The following is a 21,874-nucleotide window of genomic DNA, read 5'->3' on the forward strand; positions in this document are numbered from 1 at the left end:
AAAACTTTGTTTATGTTACGGACCTGTAAACATTACAGTTTTAAAAATTTTCAAATTAAATATATTTTCAACTTCAAAAATATACTTTATTAAATTAACTTATATTAAGCATATATTTAAAATAAAACAAAAAAAACAATTTGCCATATGGGATGTAAAATTAGAAATGTATTGGCTTGCCCTTGAAATACATTCTGAAATATATGTTGATATATGAAGGTTAAAACTAATTGGCTATATTTCCAAATTCCAAGAATATATTCAATTGGGCATTACATTCTACAAAATGTTTGCGCATATATAATTTTGGCCAGAGAAATTATTTTATATTTTTTTGCCGTATGGGTACTTGTCCCAATTTCACAATAAACTAATCCAAAAGATTTCTGTCTAAAATAAATGTAAACTCTCAAGTGTGAGAGTAAAACGTTGATCCAGGATTACATTTGTAAAATCACAATCACCCTATAATGACGGGGGGGGGGGACTTAGAGGACCACCCAAAATCTTTGACATAATTCGAACACTGTTTATAACATGTACCTGAAAGTGGAAATGAAGCAGTGAGACAAGTTTTTATAGGAAATTGACTTTGTCCATGGGTTTTGTTATAGTTTTTAATGCATGGGTGCCCCATTTTGCAATACCAGAGCATACCTGTGAAGTCACATGATGGGTTGTCCTGAATGAGCTTGATATAGATGGTAAAGAGATGGATAAAAACAGACAGTAGGAGGATAGATAATAAAAGATGAAACTAAAAGCAACAGGGTGCCAGTACATATGAAGTGTAAATCCCTCACAAACCAAAACAAAGAAAATATGAACTGGAACGGTTCAAGATGTGTCATGCTTTGAGTAGGACGAATAACAAGGTTTGTCTGAACAGAATATCCTTCAATTCTGAATGTAATACAGTCACACCCACGTCACTCAAGTGCCTATAACCATAACTCCAGTTTAAAGGTGCATTGTGTAACTTTTAGGGGTGTATAACAAACTTACAAAATGAATTGTATTGTTTTAATCACCTTAGAATGAGCCATTTTTTCTACATACACCACAGGTCCCCTTTCATGGAAGTCGCCATTTTGCACCACTATATTCCTACAGTAGGCTAGTCTCTATAGAGTGCGTTTTGCATGTTGTGCTTGTCCTGTGGCGGCTACCGTAGCTTCACTGTCATTTTAAAAGGGAGGGGTGAGCTGTGGACTGAGCCCTTGGTTACAATTCGCAATCTCACCACTAAATGCTGCTAAAAAATCTATACAATGGACATTTAACAGGAATCAAACATCAATAAGCAGTGTCCCCATAAAACTGTGCATAGATATACAAAACATCAAGTAATGTGGGACTGAACTCTTAACAACATCAATAACATAATGACACTGTTGAAAAAAGAAATTTCCTGACCTCCATTATTGACCTCAATCAATAACGACTGTATGATTTCGAATCAACCCTCATTGAGGATAAATCTGACTGCCTCTGGACACATTTCCAAAAGAAAGTAAGACCTAACCGTTTGCAATGTTAAAGCTTCCTGAATAAGCCAGTTGAGCATGCCGAAGGTAGCATGTTAAGACAAACTCAAAGCCATGAACAGTCCTCTCCAAACCAACGTTTGTTCTCACATATTTAGCGTCATAGCTGCTTTGGTCTTCAAAGTTTAATTCAAGTGGTTCAAGTTTGTAAACATGTTTAAACAGAGTAAAGGTTGAATGGGGTTTGTCCTAAGAGAAACTCTCCAACACCAATGAAGTAAACCACTTGAGCAATTCCGAAGAGCGGAGCGATGATCAGCGCCCTACAGCCGGCCCCCTTCAGGAACGCTGTTGGCCCCTCCTTCCGCATTATCTTTCTGTGTGAAGAAAAAAGTCAGTGTTAAACTGTAACTTTTGTCTCTCTACTGCTGCCATCTCTGTTTGAAACATAAAATTGCAAGTGACATACAGATTCATTTTCTCTACATGTGGGTTGAAGTCAAATGAAGTCATACTGACATTACCCATAAAAAATGTTTACGTACTTGTTCAATGACTAATTTTTTATTATTTGCAATCAGCCTTTTAAAAGGAAAACCCCACCGTTTTTTTATATTTTACTATTTTCTTACCTCAACTTTGATTTAATTACATCCCTATCTTTTTTCAATGCGTGCACTTAATTTTTGTACATCGCGTCGTGAATGTGTTAGCATTTAGCCTAGACCCATTCATTCATTAGGATCCAAACAGGGATGAATTTGCAATAAGATGACCAGATTTTTTAAATGAAAATCGGGGACATTTCCTAAATGGTCAAAATATCATTCAAATCTCCTTTTTTGTTATCTATGAATTAAAAAATAGGGACAAACGTTTTTTTGAAAGTTTTCTTCTTTTTATTGTTGTGGGGTTCACTGCAAAAAAAATTGACTTTTACTAATGTACTAATATCTAAAAATTCTTAAATCAAAATGCATTTTCTTGATATCCTCTAAGAAAAATCTAGCTTTAAGACAAAAAAATTTAATTGAAGTGAATTTGTGCTTAAACATGCAAAAATTATTTTTTCTTGAATTTTTTTCTTGAATTAAGTGTTGGGTTTTTTGCTTGTTTTAAGTACAAATTTGATATTTTGGTCTAGAAACTAGACTTATTTTTTTAGGTCATTTTGCCCATCAAGAAAATGCAACTTGATTTAAGATTTTTTGATATTTGTACTGAAAACAAGAGAAAAATACTAAAAAGAAAGTCATTTTTTGCAGTGTTTCAATTAATTGAACGATTTATGTAGCCTAAATCTAATTTTTTTACACAAGAGAAACATCTCATCAAAAATGACTTCTAAGGTACTATTTCAGCTGATTTCATAGCATTGTAAACATGAAGAACAGAAGGAATAATGCAAAATGTAAACATATTTAGCCTACACTGCAAAAAATAATTTTCAAGAAAAAAAATTCTTAGTATTTTTGTCTTGTTTTCAGTAAAACAAATCTAAAAATTCTTAAATTAAGATGCTTTTTCTTGATGAGGAAAATGACCCAAGAAAACAAGTCTAGTTTTTAGAACAAAAATATAAAATTTAAGTGATTTTGTGAATAAAACAAGCAAAAAAATCTGCCCGTTGGGTAAGCAAAAAATTATTGAGCATTTTTCTTAAACACTAAATTCAAGAACAATTTGCTTACCCCATTGGCAGATTTTTTTGCTTGTTTTATGCACAAAATCACTTAAATTTGATATTTTTGGTCTAGAAACTAGACTTATTTTCTTGGGTAGTTTTGTGCATCAAGAAAAAGCATCTTAATTTAAGAAATTTTTTGATATTTATACTGAAAACAAGACCAAAATACTAAGAATTTTTTTTCTTGAAAATCCTTTTTTCCAGTCTACACAAAACAAATGCTCAGTACCACACTGTGATCAGTTCACTTCATTGGTTTATTACTTTAATTTAAGATGAGCAGTTAGTACCTTAACCCCCGATAACTTTCACTGTTTTCATATCTTATGATAACTTGATTGATGATAATCTCTCGTAGGAATTTCTTCAACGCTAAATCAGTGGCATGCGCAAGTAATTAGTAGCTCGCGGCCCCCTCTGCTGGTGAAAATAATCATTACATGATTGCTCCCGTCTGGTACTACAAACGCTATGTTGATCGGGTTTTTCAGTGTATTTGCTGGTTGTTTTGGACATGTTGTATAACGGGGACATTTCCGGGGACAGCTCCAGTCGGGGACAGAACACACAAAAAAAGGAACTGTGCCCGGAAAACGTGGACGTCTGGTCATCTTAATTTAGAAGCCACCAAACACTTCCATGTTTTCCCTATTTAAAGACTGTTACATGAGTAGTTACGCGAGTAAGTGTGGTGGCACAAAATTAAACGTGCCGATTTTTTTAAGCGGAAAAAAATGAGAACTATATTGTATGGCGGAAGGGCACTTAGTTTGCAGCACTTCAACCTCGGCGTGCAGTAACATCATCACTCCTGACTCCTCCCCCTTTCGCTCAAACTTCCATCAATATTACTGCTCGCCGAGGTCGAAGTGCCGAAACTAAGTGCTCTTCCGCCATCACCACGTTTTATTTTGTGGCACCATACTTACTCGTGTAACTACTCATGTAACAGTCTTTAAAAAGGGAAAACATGGAAGTGTTTGGTAGCTTCTAAATTCATCCCTGTTTGGATCCTAAGGAATGAATGGGGCTAGGCTAAATGCTAACAAATTCACAACGTGCTGTACAAAGATTAAGTGCACGCATTGAACAAAGATAGGGATGTATTAATCATCTAAGTTGAGGTAAGAACATAGTAAAATATTGAAAAACTGTGGTGTTTTCCTCTAAGTTATGGACAGTGGCTTTAATATTACAGGGGAGGGATTAAAAGTAAAGAACTTCTGTTTTCCAGGTTACGACTGTATACTGTACCTGATACAGTCTGTCACACCATTGTAAGAGTCTTCATTTGCACTTTTATTGAGCGACTGCAGTCTTGTTTTCACCACTGGGTAGAAACAGGATAAGCTTTAGTCATTGTTCATATCTGCTTGTACACAAAACAGTTTGGTTTCGACACTCACCATCACAAGGGTTGACTGCCACAGCTGCTGTACATCCAGCTATGCAGCCGGAAATAAAGGACCAATAAAATGGCGCATTCTCATCCTCCGATGTTTTGCCCAGCTGGTTAACATGGGCAAACAGTGGAAAGTAAACCATAGAGAAAGGGATGTCCCTGTAGGAAGACCCATAAGGACATTGTTAGTATTAGGTGAGCTTAATTTGAGCTTAAAGTAAGACAAGTCCTAACCCAGCCCTAAGTCAAAGGGAAAGGTTAGCAAGAACCCTTAGCCCAGCCCACCCTAGCCCTAAACATAACATTCAAATCTGAGATTGACAGCAGTATTGTTTCAGAAGCAGCCCAAGAGCATGTCATGCTTCGACATGTTACGTAAATACAATTTCCAAGAATTTAAAGTCCTCCTGTTTTATTGTTGTTATATGTCTATGTTTTTTATGCTTTCTGACAAACCATGTGCAAAACACCATTGCTGAGTATTCTGTTTCTTGTTATTGGACTGCATCAAAACCACAATTATGAAATCGTATTTTTGCATCACAAATATAACCAATCACATCATCACAGTTGAACGACTGGATCAGTAGTTTGATCCATAGATATTATTTGTTGATGCCGCAAAGACTCAACGCTGACATGATCGCAGCACAGCTGCTTCGGTTCTGTTTCTGTGATGTTCACGGATCTAGTGTGAATGCTAATATCACTGCTAAAAAAAATGGTGCTCTATTGTGCATTGTGTGAAACTGGACTTAGCAGATTATGTGTCTGAAACCGCCAAATCGGCATTTATCGACTACAGGGGTTTTACTAGTTTATGCCTACAGAATTATACTCATATTCAGGCCACCTCCCCTCAAGTATTTGTGTTTGTAAGAGTTTTGTTTGCACCAAGTGACCACTGCAGTTTGGTATAAGAAAACTACACTAAGTTGGAAAGGAATAACCATGCATGCCACAGTGTTCACATTTGCATCCCAAGATGAAATCCTACCTCATGAGGGTTGCTCCCAGACCTTTGTAAAGTCCCTGAATGCCCTTCGTGCGAAGCAGCTCTTGGGTAATCTGAACTGCAGACACTTTCCTGATCGAAGACACAGGACCCATGTTGTACGAGCAGTTTAATACTGGACCAGCCGCTCCCAACTTTACAGTGTGAAGCATAGCCAGCTGCCTTTGCTGGGCCACTAAGACAAAATTAGACAACCTACTGTAAGAAAACCGCGCGAACCAAGGCTTTCAGGATAGAAAACTACTTAAAGGAGTAAACAAAAGAAAGGAAGAGTAAACTGCGCTTCTGTAATCCAAGACAATGCGGTGCGACCAGAGAAGGACGGAACAATATAGACAAAAAAGGGATCGCCGGTGCAGCACAGATGTCTGTATAAAAATATTTTAATAAAGGTGCACAACAGTGACTAACGTTTCGATGCACAATTACATCTTCATCAGAGTCCTGCTGTAATTGTGCATCGAAACGTTAGTCACTGTTGTGCACCTTTATTAAAATATTTCTATACAGCCATCTGTGCTGCACCGGCGATCCCTTTTTTGTCTACTTAAAGGAGTATTTGCTCACCCACATGCTAGGGATGCACCGTTACCACTTTTTTGGAATACGAGTACGAGTACTTGCATTTCAGTACTTGCCGATACCGAGTACTTAATAAAAAACATGATTTAAATTTACAGGTAACAGCTTTAGTCATATAATTTAACAAAAAAACAAGGGACTAGTTTTCCAGTTTGTTGTAAACTCTGCCTCTTTGGACAACACAAGAGGCATTAACCCCTTACACGCCACTAAAACATAGACATTTCTCAGACCGTGGTATCGATCCCTGGTATCGGGGGACTTTTAACGAGTACGAGTACTTTAGAAAATGTGGTATCGAGGCCGATACCCGATACCAGTATCGGTATCGGTGCATCCCTACCACATGCCATCCGAGATGGTTATGTCTTTCTTTTTTCAGAGTTACAGTGAAGGGGACTTTTCACAAAACCTTTTTTAAGATGTCAAATATTTTGTGTCCACAGAGTACATATGTGAAGTTTTAGCTCAGGTAATTTATTATAGCATGTTAAAACTGCCACTTTGTACGTGTGAGCAAAAAATTGCCGTTTTGGGGTGTGTCCTTTAAAATGCAAATCAGCTGATCTCTGCACTAAATGGCAGTGTCGTGGTTGGATAGTGCAGATTAAGGGGCTGTATTATCCCCTTCTGACATCACAGAGGGAGACAAATATCAATGAGCTATTTTTTTCACATGCTTGCACAGAATGGTTTACCAAAACTAAGTTACTGGGTTGATCTTTTTACATTTTCTATGTTGATAGAAGCAGTGGGAACCCAATTATAGCACTTAAACATGAAAATATTTATGATATGTCTGCTTTAACTTAGAGAATCAATGCAATTTCATATGCTGCCATATTTGAATCTAGAGTTGTTATTGTCTGTTTACATTACATATGCATATTGCTTAAAGCTCAAAATATGAATCGTTTTTTTTTCTCCACAAACCTTTAGTTTTGCTTCAGAAGACGTTTATTAACCCACTGGTTATATATATGGATTACTTTAATAATAGATGCACTTCTGGAGCTTTGAAATGATCCCCATTTACAATGCCATTATAAGGCAAGGATATCCTCCTGAGACCCAGTCTGTTATTTTTACCCACTGTAGTGGATGTTACATTTTCTCTTATATATCTCGTGTTATGCATGTCATTCTGTTAAATCCTGTTGTTCCTGAAAGTGGACACTTGGCATTCCAGGTGACAAAGAAATACACTTCCATAATGTACTTAAAGTGCTCTATTTTAACACACTATTTTTGTACTTAATATACTTACATTTTAAGACAACATAAATATCATCTCAAATGTGCTTTTACCATACTTTCTTTGTAATAAAAAATGTATTAAGCTAACACTTGTAGTAAACTTGGTAAAAAGTGGTTGCTAGATACATTTGTAAAATACATTTCAGCACATTTTAATTTATATCCATGATGTCTAAAATAGCACAAATAAGTACACTAGTAGTTTTAAAAGGGAAAGTTATCCCAAAAATGAAAATCATTAATTTCTTTGTTCTGATGAATACAAAGAATAATATTTTGAAGAATGTTTGTAACCAAACTGATCATGAGCCCCATTCACTTCCTTAGTAGGAAAAATAATACTATGTAAGTGAACGGGGCTTATAAACGGTTTGGTTTCAAACAGTATTCAAAATATCTTTCTTCTTGTTGATGAGAAAAAATTAATTTATACAGGTTTGTAACAAAATGAGGGAATTTTCATTTTTTGGGGGGGGTGAACTATCCCTTTAAGATTATCTTAAAAAAAATAATAAGAATAATTTTTAGTGTGCGAAAATAGAGCACTTTAAAGGTGGGGTGCCTGATTTTTGAAAAACACTTTGGAAAAAGGAGTCGGGCCGAGTATCAAAACACACTTGTAGCCAATCAGCAAAAAGGGGCGTGTCTACTAACCAACATTGTTGCCTGGGTTGTGTATGTGTAGGTGGGGCGGGTCTATCCATAGGTGTCATTTACACTGGGGACGCTGGGGACATGTCCCCACCACTTTTTGAAATGGCTGATTTTGTCCCCACCACTTTTTGAAAGCATTTGGTTAAAATTTTCGGAAAAAAACAAGCAATACATGTGCGACTTACACTGCAAAAAGACTTTCTTATTTAGTATTTTTGTCTTGTTTTCAGTAGAAATATCAAAAAACGTCTAGATCAAGATGCTTTTTCTTGATGGGCAAAATGACCTAAGCAAATAAGTCCAGTTTTTAGACAAAAATATACAATTTAAGTACATTTGTGATTAAAACAAGCAAAAATATCTGCCAATGGGGTGAGAAAAAAATCTAAAAATAAAATTTCTTTTTTCTTAAACACTTAGTTTAAGCAAAATTTTCTCACTTCATTGGCAGATTTTTTTTTTTTTTGCTTGTTTTAGGCACAAATTCACTTAGATTGTATAGTTTTTGTATAAAAACTAGACATATTTTCTTACGTCATTTTGCTCATCAAGAAGATACATCTTGATTTAAGAATTTTTAGACATTTCTACTGAAAACAACACAAAAATACTAAGTAAGCAAAAAAACTTGAAAATTTCTCTTAAACACTAAATTCAAGAAAAATTTGCTTACCCCATTGACAGATTTTCTTGCTTGTTTTATGCACAAAATCACTTAAATTTGATATTTTTGGTCTAAAAACTCGATTTTTGCTAATAAAGAAAAAGCATTTTAAGAATTTTTAGACATTTTTACTGAAAACGAGACAAAAATACTAAGAATTTTTTTCTTGAAAATCTGACTTTCTTACTTAGTATTTTTGTGTTGTTTTCAGTAGAAATGTCAAAAAATTCTTAAATCAAAATGTATCTTCTTGATGAGCAAAATGACGTTAGACAAAAACTATACAATCTAAGTGAATTTGTGCTTAAAACAAGCAAAAAAAATTCTGCCAATGGAGTGAGAAAATTTTGCTTAAACTGAGTGTTTAAAAAAAAGAAATGTTAATTTAAGAAGTTTTAGATATTTTTACTGAAAACAAAACAAAAATACTAAGAATTTTTTTTCTTGAAAAATAATTTTTTGCAGTGTACGACTGGTTTTGTGGTCCAGGGTCACATATGTTGCGTTGTATGATTATGGTGTGTTTTCTTTTACATATGTAATGAAATTCATTGTAATCATTGACTAAACGCGCTGCTGTTTTTTTACAGTATGGTGCTTTGGCACTGTTCGGTTGAGCTGGTGTTGCAGGGACTGTTACATGTGTGCAGTCAACATTGTTGAGGGTTTTATTTCGTATAATTATTTAAATATTGAGTATTTTTGTGTTGTTGACCGGCCTACACTATGCCCATTTTTGATGCGCCGTTATTCAATATTTTTCCCATCCTGCTGTAATGTTTTTCATCTGATCTTTTGTCCCCACCACTTTTCAACACAAACTGACGCCCCTGGGTCTATCAAAAGAAGATCCAGATTCTATTGAGGTTTGTTTCAAGTGTCAACATTGGCTTTCAGACATCATGCACCCTGCATTTAAGTACTGTTCATTATGGACTTATATTTTCTTTATTTTCACCTGGGATCACATATGAGGGGATGTGACCTTGCCAACTTACTTATTTTGCCTTTTAAAAATTATTGCCATTTCAACGAGCACATTTAATCAAAGAAAGTAGATGTAAGAGTGAAATTTATAAGTAAAAATTACTGTTTTCCACTAGTGTACAAATTTAAATAAGTAGTTTTTTTTATTCTCTGCAATGTGTTTGTTACAACCCCAAAACTTGATTTTTAAAAGAAAAACTAAATTCTAAAACTTTTTTCATGGATCTCAGGAATATGGATATAATTTAATATAACTCTGATTGTGTTCGGCTAAAGAAAAAAAGACATAAACATATTGGATGACATGGGGTGAGTAAATAATCAGTACATTTTCATTTAGGGGTTGAATCACTCCTTTAAGATTGATTAAATCTTGGTTCATTATTTAAAGAGCTAATACTGTATGACAGCATAATTGGAAAATTCAAAACTCTTCATCCCTTACCAAGTCGACCTGCATCCTGAAGCTGGATTTTGAGCATTTCCATAGGGGTTGTGATGATAACCTGACACATCCCTGCCCCACATCCAGCCATCATCTCCTGAAACACGGTTAACTTCAGCCTGAAACACATATGTGTGTGTTATTAACCTTCTTTTAACCTTCTCAGGGTTATAATGATAATGATTTTTGGTAACAAAGGGGTTAAGGGAACGTACTGTCCCCTGCTTAGCTGCTGACGGAAGAAATCATTGGCGGCCAGTTTGATGGCTTTCTCAGGGGTCACCAGTGTCAGGTTGACTGCTGCACCTTTTATGAAACATGGGAACGAGGGTTCGTTTAAAAAAGATTATAACTCTTAGCTGTTAGATATTCCGTTTTTGCCAACAGTTTTGGGGGGACTTTGTGCTTTTGGCCCTCATTGCTTTTGATTACTACACTGTTAGAAAAAATGTGTCAAAATATGTACCCTTTAAAGCAGGGGTCTCCAACCTTTTTGTGAGCAAGGGCTACCAAAATGGATAAAACAATCCAGAGGGCTTCTTTCTGATATAGCCTACTCAAAACATATTTATTTTGCTTGTTGATATGTTTTTTTTAACATACATAAAATAAGCTAAGCCAATATAAAGATACTTAATGAATAAATATTACAATTGAAAAAAAATATATATATATTAAAATTAAGGTTTTTAATAGAATGTGCTTTGGTGGGCAACTCACAGACTCTGTGCATGTAACCTGGTGCCCACGGGCCACATGTTAAAGACCACTGCTTTAAAGAAAAGGTCCTAAAATGTACACTGCTAGCATAAAGGTACACTCTTAACCCAGAAATTGTCTTTACTTAAACAATCCAATAAATATCACTTAATATTTTCTGTTTTAAAGCTTAAAAAGTTTAGTTGATTTAACTTTTAAGCTTACAAAATCCATTAAACTAAAACATTCAAGTAAAATGAACTTAAAATTATTAGTTCATGTTTTGAGGAATACCCATAATCCTTTGTGCTTGAATATTTTGATTATTTTCTGCTTTTTCACAGAATAAAAACTGATAAGAACTTTCTCTATTCAAATATTTGTTAATAAAATGTGATATAGGTTCAAGCTCTTATATTATTTATGTTGTTTTGTTGTAAATTATAATTTTGTAAAGTCACCGTTCAGGTGATCAGTGTTTCCATACATGAACCCTGTTCAGGGCTGCATTCTCCGAAACTACCTTAGAGCTACGTCGTTCTTAAGTTGTACCTTAAGCTGTACCTTATGGCTAATACGTGTTTGCCGAAACGTTCTTAGTTACGTATACCTTCTGTAAGTTATACGTTCGTAAGGTTGGTCTGGAGCACTCTTAGCTATACCTTATCCCACATGACTCCACTAGGGTCCATCACTTTCATAAAAGCTTACATTGCAGTCTATGTAATACGACTAAATATGTGTAAAAAAAAGTTGCAATACACTTCGTGTTTAATTAGGCAAATATTTTTATATTTAAAGAATAAAACATTTAAATAATTAGACATCATTACATTGGTGGTTGTTAGATTTTTCATTATGTTTTCCAAAGGGACGTCATCAGCTGCGAACTATTAAATGCTACAGGATTAAGAAACTATTTAAAAAAATATATTTTGGGTGATGGAGTTGGTGATACTGGCAGCTATACAGCGAATCCTACTATTTCATTTGTGCATTTCATATCCTTTAAATCTTAGTCTACCGGCTAGTATTTTAGCTGCATAAATAAATCGGGAAAAATTACAAAAAAACTAATTATGATTATTAATGTTAATTCGACTTTGCATCGAAGTTTTTTAATGTTTTATAACTTTGAGGCAACTGCATGCCATATTCTTTATAAACATTCAAAATAAACTGCTCCACTTGATTACTGCTTGTATAGTCTCCTAAGGTCAACAAAATTTCCACATTAAAACTAATCAAAGCTAAAATCTACAGCAATCATACTATATATTTATATAGGCTATTATATAATATTTGATATGTTATATTTAGACAGACAGGCTCCAGAAATGCGTCCATTAAGCTTTATCCGCGTTGTAACCACGCTGCTTGCGCATCCAGTGTCCAAGCACAATAAACGCGTGAACTAATGAACAACAGCAGTTTGTACTTTATATTTTAAGTGTAATGCAGAGCCAAGTACCTGCACGACCCACTTTATTCCCCTGTGCAACGCACTGGGAACCCCTAAAATAAATGATCCTTTCAAGGCATAGCGGATGAATTGGAGCAGTTTAAACATGATACGTTTGGAAATAAAGTTGCGGGTTTTGCACGGGTTTGATATAAAATTTAGAAGGTTGAATTTATAGTTGTTTGCAATTTGAAATATTTTTTACCAGATATTCCTAATAAATGTAACTTGAACTATTTCTAAAATGTTTCTTTAATAAATAACACAGCTATCTCACAACGCAGCAAAACCTATTACATGAAGTGAATAATTGATGGTCGAGCGATCGATATCAACCTATTCAGCACCTCCACCATCGACAGCACCCGCTAAGGTCGAACTTAAGAAGGTTTACCTTAAGCAACATCCTAAGGTATAGTTCGGAGAACACACGTAGGAAAGGTATACCTGTAGTTAAGGTTTACCTTAAGAGTCTTCGTAGCCCGCTAAGAGACAACGTTATCGGAGAACGCAGCCCTGAACATTTTAGTGTATTTCCATCCACAGTACTGACAATGTATGTCAAAAACACAGTTTTGTGTGTGTTTCTCTGGAGAATCACGTTTATTCAATGATTGACTTAAAGTCAGTCATTATTTTTGTGTTATAATACCATTAACATCAAAAGTAATATAAAGTGATAAAAACTGAAGTTATATGCAACGGGGTTCCTCACAAATTTCTAGTAATGTCAACTAATCTGGGTTAAGAGTGCAGGAATATTGGAAGAAATTAAAACATTAAGTCTATTCAACTTAAAATTGTTGTTAGAACAACTTATATGTCTAAGTAAACTTCACTTAAAGTTTTTAAGTAATCATAACTTAATTTTTTAAGGCAACAAGATACCTTCATTTTTTTAAGTAAACTCAACTTATCCGGGCTTACAGTGTACAAAACTGTACCTTTTCTGTCAGTGGGGCTGTGCCCTCATAGGTTCATCTAAATATATACCTTAAAAATATTAAAGGAAAAATATTAAGGACCTATTGTATACCTTAAGGAAAAATCTTGTACAGTTAAATTTTAGGGGTAGAAAACAGTTAACTGTATCCTTAAAAGGTGCACACTACACTCTCCGAAATAAAGGTACAAAAGCTGTCATTTGGACTGTACCCTTTGAAAAGGACCATTTAGGTACAGATATGTATACATTTGATACAAAATGTACCTTTAAGGTACTAATAAACTTCTTTTAGGAACATAGTTGTAGTTTTTGAAAGGGTACAGCACCAGTGACAGCTTTTGGACTTTTATTTCTGAGGGTGTACCATAAGGTAGATGTGATATGTGCCTTTCAGATTAACTAATATGTTTATAAGGGAAAAGTAAAGGCATGGTCCCAAAACCTGCACCCATGACTCAGGTTACCTTGGATAAATTTAATTTGTGTAAATGATGTTGTCCTCAGGGACTATACATGTCAGATGGATAAGAGTAAAGTTTTTTTATTGTATCTACTTAAAATGCTTACCTCTGTACATTCCAAAGTATCCCTCAGAACGAACAGTCTTTATCAAACAGTCCATCCTAAACAAAATGACAAGGATAAATCCCTCATGGACTGAAATGACCTTTTATTCTAAGAAAGATTAGCTTTCTGGCATCAGTCCGTGACAGGTAATTACCTGACTTTAAGAGCTGTCTATCAAACCCGCTTTGTCATATTTGTTAAACGTTTTTTGACAGCTTGAGTAGGTGAGGGTTCAAGGTAGGATTTACTTACATATTTTTGTAGACCCGTTGGTTTGCTCTTTGGTTTTGGAGCCTTGTCTTGGCCAGATCTATGGGAAACACACAGGTAACGCCCACCAGTCCAGCAACTCCGCCATTGATTAACTTTGCAGGGAGGCTAATAGAAAAAGAAGAGATCAACTAAATCAATACCCCTTTATAAAGCCTAATGTCTTTGATTATGTCCAACAATTTCGCAAAACACTGAAGCAGGGCCGGCCCCGGCCAATTTGCTGCCCTAGGCAAGATTTCACCTGCTGCCCTTTAGAATCACAGAATCACAATTGTGTTCCAATCATTTTGCTCATAAACTTATACAGAAACACAAACTGCACAGCTTTGTCTTTTTTCTTTATTTTGAAAATATTTTGGAAACAAACACAAACAAACACGCACGCACGCATACTGTGGCTATACTGCACTGAAGCGGCAGTTTAAAATACAAACCTTATGCACAGATATTGCATAATCTATTGGAAAGCGGACGAGTCATTAGTTGGGTTAGTAAAATAATGAAACTATAGATTTGAAATATAAGAAAAAAATTTTTTGGTAAAGAGATATTTTTTTTTTAAGTTTAAAAATGCACAACTCTTTTCAAGTGGAAGAAAGCTATACTTTTCCCCTTACGTGCAACCTATCGGAAAGCGCAGATGAGTTCGTTGGGTTAGTAACGAAATTATAGATTTAAGTACAAAATAGAATTTATATAAAGAGAAATGTTGAAATAAAAAGTGCAGAACTCTTCTTAAGTGAAAGTAATAAAGTTAAATAACGAATAATAATTATATAATAACGAATAATAGTTTCCAATGGCTTGCACGTAAATATCTGTGCATGTGCCACCAGTACTCCGTCCCAGCGCGTCTTCAGCACCGCGGCCAGCACTTATTAATACCAAACAAAGTGAACAAGTTGGTATTTCTGTCCAGAAACATTGAAATTTAAACATGGTCTGTGTAACATTATGTAAATTCTGCATCTCGGTCTGATTGTTGTTTCCGTTTTCTTTGTCTTGACGTTCGCTGAATTCTGGGTTTATATTTTAAACTGCCGCTTCAGTCCAGTATAGAGCTATTTAACAAGCACGATCTTCCGAGATACTATGCTACTAATAATTCATTAATAACTGCTGTTTTCTTGTGCAGAATTAAATATTTATAGTAAAATGTTTATATACATATATTTAAAAAAAAAAAAATTTGGGCGCACGGACGCCCCAAGGGGTCGGCGGCGCCCTTAGCATTTGCCTATTCCGCCTATGCCCAGGGCCGGCCCTGCACTGAAGTACACACATTGTAAAAAAAATTCTTGTTGTTTAATTATTTACTAGAGATGACTTGTTATATAACTTTTATAAGTTGTGGAACCACATCTCTTGTCAAAATAAATATTAGTAAGTTGAAATTAGGTATGGAGTTGAATTGTAAATCTGAGTTGATTAAACAAAAAAATTAAGGCAGCAAATATTTTTTACAGTGCAATTTTAAATGTAATTTGCAAATGTAAATGTATTTTTTTAATTTAGCACACAGTGAAAAAGACACAGTATGAACATTGTAAAAATCAACTTGGTTTTGCAAATCAATTCAACCTACTATTTTAAATTTTGACCTAAAAAATTAAGATGACTTATAATAACAAGTTGACTGAATTTATTAAGTTAAAGTAACATAAAAAAAATGCTGCATTTTATTACAGTGAAGTGAGAATAAATAATGCATTAAAACCATAAAATATTAGTGCTCCATTTTAATATCAGTACTATTCAATATTAATCGACTACTTTGAATGTGATGTTTTAAAAAGATATGAAAAATATGAAAACATTTATGCCAAAACATGCAAAAATTGCTGATGTAAATACATGAAGCGTCAGCCTGATTTTTTTTTATTGCAACCGTTCCCCAATTTAATAAACTCCCACCATGTATAAAACTTCATATAATATGAAAACATTTAAACAAAGAGTTAATTAATGTTTAATTTGCTATATAACTTTATTTATTTAGATTTATTTAACTTAAATATAACTTTTATAAGTTGTAGCACCTCATCTTTTGTCAAGATAAATATTAGTAAGTTGAAATGAGATATGGAGTTGAATTGGAGTTGAATTGTAAACCTGAGTTGATTAAACAAAAAAAATTAAGGCAGAAAATATTTTTTACAGTGCAATTTTAAATGTAATTTGCAAATGTAAATGTATATTTTTAATTTAGCACACAGAAAAAAGACAAAATATGAACATTGTAAAAAGTTTTAAACAACTTGGTTTTGCAAATCAATTCAGCCTACTATTTTAAATTTTGACCTAAAAAAGTTGACATAACTTATAAATACAAGTTGACTAAATTTGTTAAGTTAAAGTAACATTAAATTTTTTTTTTATTTAACAATGCTGCATTTTATTACAGTGAAGTGAGAATAAATAATGCATTAAAACCATAAAATATTAGTGCTCCATTACTATTCAATATTAATCGACTACTTTGAATGTGATATTTTAAAAATATATGAAAAAATATGAAAAAATTTATGCCAAAACATGCAAAAATTGCTGATGTAAATACATGAAGCGTCAGCCTGATACATTTTTTACTGCAACCGTTCCCCAATTTAATAAACTCCCAGCATGTATAAAACTTAGCATAATATGAAAACATTTAAACTCTTTATTACGAAGAGGTTTTAGTGAATACATTCCACAACATTGGTGTTAGTTTCATACCTGATTGGTTGTTGAGTCATGGTGAGAGGTTTCTAGGTCTACAGGACTAAAGAAGACAGAGGTGCAGTCACTGAGCAAAGAAATGGAGAGGGTTTATATACACGTACCCCTCCCTGAAGCTTCGGGCAACACGGTCTTTCAATCTGTTAGTGTGTGCAGAGAGTGACTGCACAGCCAATCAGAAGTGAAGGATCTTCTTACAGCAAGCATGCACACAGAGACATACACTTCTCCACATTTCTACTGTACATGCAGAGTTTGGACGCCAGTCAAAGAGATTTTAGTAAAAAATATTTTTTTGTGTGTCGTTGCAAAATTTTTCCCAATAATTTGCTATTTAAATTCTCTGTAAATAATTTGGTTAATATGCAGTTTTGTAAAATATTTCCATTAATCTGAGAGGGTGTAAATCACAGATGAGCAGGCACGTGCACAGATAGGGCTCAACCTGTGCAGAACACATGCCTTTTTGTCCTTACACTCCGAAGTGCCCTTTTTTGGAGGTGTTTTATTATTTTTTTAAATATATAAATTAATGCTATTGTTAAACATTTACGTCTGTCTGTGTGTTTTACAAATATATTTATCAAATAAAATTATTAAAAAACTAAATATTTTTGGATCCGCTCAAACTGTCTGTCAAACCTCTTAACTCCGCCCCCTGAGTGCAGCGAGCTGAAGTTCCACAGCAGTCAGAGGCAGCTGAACGTCTTGCAACGGTAAATAAGTATCTTGTTGTTTGAGTACAATGCTGTGTCATTACGAAAGAAACACTAGTATGTATATAACGGCGCATGTTTTATAAATTTGAGCAGAGCCGAATTATCCATAGACGGGATTGGTCGAGTGGGCAATCAGGGGGCACTAAGGGCTCCAAACTGCAGCAAGGGCTGGCACAAAATGCGACCAAATTGAGTTTTTGACAAAGCGCGAGCAGTTTTTAAACAAGTGTTCACCCATGTGAAGGGCACCCGTGACAACAATACGGAATGCACGGTCGGGTTTTTACCGGTTTTTTTGCATGACGCGTATTAATCGTTTAACTAAAGTCAACACATCTCACGCGAGAAGACGCGCCCGCGCAGGTAAATGTTTAGCCTACATTAACACCAAAAACATATCAGATTAGAAAGGTCTTAGACATCAGATGCCCAGTTGGGAAAACTGGATAGAGACGAAAAACGTGTAAAGGATACAAGTATGTACATTATATTGCCCTGTCACTCATTATAGTATGCAATCTGGATATAATTTATTGTATATGCATGTATCTTATGCCTTGAATTAGTCAAGGGAGTTGTATGATTATTTGGTTCATAACTTTTTATTCTGAAATTAACTGCATAGAGTTAAGTCTATTTAGTATTTAGTATATTTTTTTAGTAATGCAGTTATTTGCACCTTCAAAAGACCAAGGTTCCTGGTCCTCAGCACCAGGTAGGCAGATACATGTTGAATATGCTTATGGTATGGCTATAGTATAGTATAATCTCCTATTTTGATCTTTAATATCCTATTTCCCCCTCTTCTCAATCACATGCATAAACATGTTAACCAAATAATACAAATTAGCTTATAAAACCAAACAGAATACCTTTTTTTCTTCAAACATATTTTTATGTAACTTTATGTATGTAAGCAGAGGAAAAAATTTTAATTAATATATTCTACAATTAAATAAGAGCGAGCACTTCACAAACACATGACTACAAATAGGCCTAATACAGACAAACACCCAGGATGTAAATTGTTAAAGCCAACTTACAAGGGCAGATATCCTTTGCACTGTATAATGCCAAGCTATCATAAAATGTCATTTTTCATTCATTAATAGTGATTTTTTTCAATCATTAATAGTGAATAAATATAAAGCTATTAAGATGATTATTAAGTGATATTTATTTGGAGGGGGTGCCCTTTTTCAGTTTCAGCACATGCCCCTCAAAAGGTCTGTGCACGGCCCTGCAGATGAGTACCTTTTTGTACAATTACTGTAAACCTTTTTGGGTGCAAATTCTGTAGAGATTCATTACATTATAAAAAGCGATAACTTGCAAAATCCAAAAGCTATCTCAACCTGAAATAACCAATAACTTTCACTATTCAGTGATGATAAATAATCAGGGGCGTCAGTTTGTTTTGAAAAGTGGTGGGGACAAAAGATCAGATGAAAAAACATTACAGCAGGATGGGAAAAATATTGAATAACGGCCCATCAAAAATGGGCATAGCGTAGTAGGCCAGTCAACAACACAAAAATACTCAGCATAAAACCCTCAACAATGTTGACTGTACATGTAACAGTTCCCTACAACACCAGCTCAACCAAACAGTGCCAAAGCACCATACTGTAGAAAACAGCAGCGCGTAAAGTCACTGATTACAATGAATTTCATTATTATGTAAAAGAAAACACACTATACAACACAACATATGTGACCCTGGACCACAAAACCAATCGTACACTGCAAAAAAATTATTTATGAAAAATAATTCTTAGTATTTTTGTCTTGTTTTCAGTAAAAATATCTTAAAACTCTTAAATTAAGATGCATTTTCTTGATGAGCAAAATGACCTAAGAAAATAAGTCTAGTTTTTAGACCAAAAATACTAAATGTAAGTGATTCTGTGCATAAACAAGCAAAAAAATCTGCCAATGGGGTAAGCAAAACATCGTGAACATTTTTCTTAAACACTAAATTCAAGAAAAATTCAAGAAAAAATTGCTTACCCCATTGGCAGATATTTTTGCTTGTTTTATGCACAAAATCACTTAAATTTGATATTTTTGGTCTAAAAACTTGATTTTTTTGCTCATCAAGAAAAAGCATCTAAAATGTAAGAATTTTTAGATATTTTTACTGAAAACAAGGCAAAAATACTAAGATTTTTTTCTTGAAAATCTGACTTTCTTACTTAGTATTTTTGTCTTGATTTCAGTAGAAATATCTTAAAATTCTTAAATCAAGATGTATTTTCTTGATGAGCAAAATGACGTAATTAGATAAAAACTATACAATTTAAGTGAATTTGTGCTTAAAACAAGCAAAAATATCTGCCAATGGGGTGAGAAAATTTTGCTTAAATTAAGTGTTTAAGAAAAAAATAAATCTTATTTTTAGATTTTTTTTCTCACCCTATTGACAGATATTTTTGCTTGTTTTAATCACAAATTCACTCAAATTGTTTATTTTTGTCTAAAAACTAGACTTATTTTCTTTGGTCATTTTGCTTATCAAGAAAATACATCTTGATTTAAGAATTTTTTGATATTTCTACTGAAAACAAGACAAAAATACTAAGTAAGAAAGTCATTTTTGCAGTGTAAGTCGCACAGGTATTGTTTTATTTTTCAGAACATTTTTACCAAATGCTTTCAAAAAGTGGTGGGGACAAAATCAGCCATTTCAAAAAGTGGTGGGGACATGTCCCCAGCGTCCCCAGTGTAAATGACACCTATGTAAATAATATATTGCCTCAAATAAGATTGTTTATTTAATTGTTTCCAGCAGATTCTGTGCAGTCGATGTGGGCTTATAGCAGATCAAGTATTAATGGTTTGGCAAGCTTAAAGATACAGTCTTTGATAGCATAACGTCTCTAGAATGTGTAATTAATTTGGTTTTCTAGCTTCATTGGTAACACTTTACAATAAGGTTCATTAGTTAACATTAGTTAATGTATTAACTAACATGAAAAAACCATGAGCAATACATTTGTTATTTATTATTTTTTGTTGATGTTAGTTAAAAGAAATACAATTTTAGAAAAAAAAAATTTTCATGTTAGTTCACAGTGCATTAACTAACGTTAACAATATTTTAAGTATAAGTAATTGTTGAAAGTAACATTAACAAAGATTAATAAATGCCGTATAAGTGCAGTTCATTATTAGTTCATGTTAACGAATGTAGTTAACTAATGAACCTTATTGTAAAGTGTTACCACTTTATTTATCAATTCAATCTGTGTTTTAAAAAGTCTCTGGGGCAGTTCCCCATACAGGGTTTAGATTAATCCCATGCAGGCCTTATTATATCAGGACATTTAAATAGTTTTTTCAAACATACTATACAAAAGAAATCACTGGCGTGCATCTTGAGACAAAACAATGGCACAGATATATGTTAAGATATGCAAGATGTTTTTAAATTAAGGCAGATCAAACATGCATTGTCTGGGACTATAAATCTCTATTACATTTATGAGCTTTATACTGTATATGTACCTGTTAAAAATATATTTTTAAATAAGTTAATATGAATGTAATTGTTTAATGTTTGTCCAAAAAAAAATTGTTGAAAAACGTAAAATTTTTCTAATCTTTTGATTTTAGTCTTATCAGTGTTTACAGAAATACTGTTACCGGCATGAGAAATCATTCATCTTTATATAAATTTGAAACTTATGTTACAACCTGTGCTTTATTTGTTGTTTCTTTTGATTCGTTATAATGTAAAGATATTAAATATATTACAGCCCTGAACATAAACATAACTCGTATTAAGTATGCATTATTAATGTTTTGATTATAATCTTAATATCCTTAATACAATAAGTCAAAATGTTAAAGATATTTAAATATTTTTAATATTTAAACAATTGTGACACTGTGTTAACACATATTAGTATTATTAAATACTTTTTTAAATTTTTACTAGTACTAATTATTAAAAATTTTAGCTTATTTATTATTATTTTATTAGGAATAACAAGTATATAATAAAGCAACAGTATGCTTTTTTAATTATATCATGAAAGTGGATCATTAGTATTTTGTTTTGTTTTTCTTAATCAGCTCAATAAAAATACATGAAATCTTTATATTATATTTTAAGGATTTACAACTTCTATCTTATAACTAGTTTTAGAATTGCCCTCAAACTAAAAATATAAAATATCTTGTACAATTGTACAAAAGCATTTTTATGCATATTCATTATTGTGGAAAGAAATACAATGTGTTCAACAGGGTCCATGCTTACCATTGCAAACACTGATCACCAGATCATTTACAAAAAACAACAT

General features: G+C 33.5%; 1 protein-coding gene across 1 annotated transcript; it reads right to left on the reverse strand.

The window, feature by feature from the left end:
* Positions 1–575: 575 nt before the first annotated feature.
* slc25a55b (solute carrier family 25 member 55b) lies at positions 576–16,969 on the reverse strand. Its single transcript, XM_065286409.2, has 9 exons — positions 16,846–16,969; positions 14,107–14,232; positions 13,855–13,910; positions 10,396–10,486; positions 10,181–10,299; positions 5,574–5,766; positions 4,581–4,735; positions 4,429–4,504; positions 576–1,864 (listed from the first exon to the last, which is right to left on the reverse strand). Exons 1-9 carry the CDS (start codon positions 16,863–16,865, stop codon positions 1,705–1,707), a joined length of 996 nt encoding a protein of 331 aa, XP_065142481.1. The 5' UTR covers positions 16,866–16,969; the 3' UTR covers positions 576–1,704.
* Between the last annotated feature and the right edge of the window lie 4,905 nt (positions 16,970–21,874).

The sequence above is a fragment of the Paramisgurnus dabryanus genome, chromosome 21 (assembly GCF_030506205.2).
Source record: "Paramisgurnus dabryanus chromosome 21, PD_genome_1.1, whole genome shotgun sequence".
Taxonomy (NCBI): Eukaryota; Metazoa; Chordata; class Actinopteri; order Cypriniformes; family Cobitidae; genus Paramisgurnus; species Paramisgurnus dabryanus.

What these genes read in the sequence shown, in the direction of transcription:
- slc25a55b (XM_065286409.2), bottom strand. Translation starts at nt 16,865, where the DNA reads ATGACTCAACAACCAATCAG. An exon ending in ATGACTCAACAACCAATCAG is followed by an intron (nt 14,233 to 16,845) that starts GTATGAAACTAA and finishes TTTTTCTATTAG; the next exon opens with CCTCCCTGCAAAGTTAATCA. An exon ending in CAGCAGCTAAGCAGGGGACA is followed by an intron (nt 10,300 to 10,395) that starts GTACGTTCCCTT and finishes TATGTGTTTCAG; the next exon opens with GCTGAAGTTAACCGTGTTTC.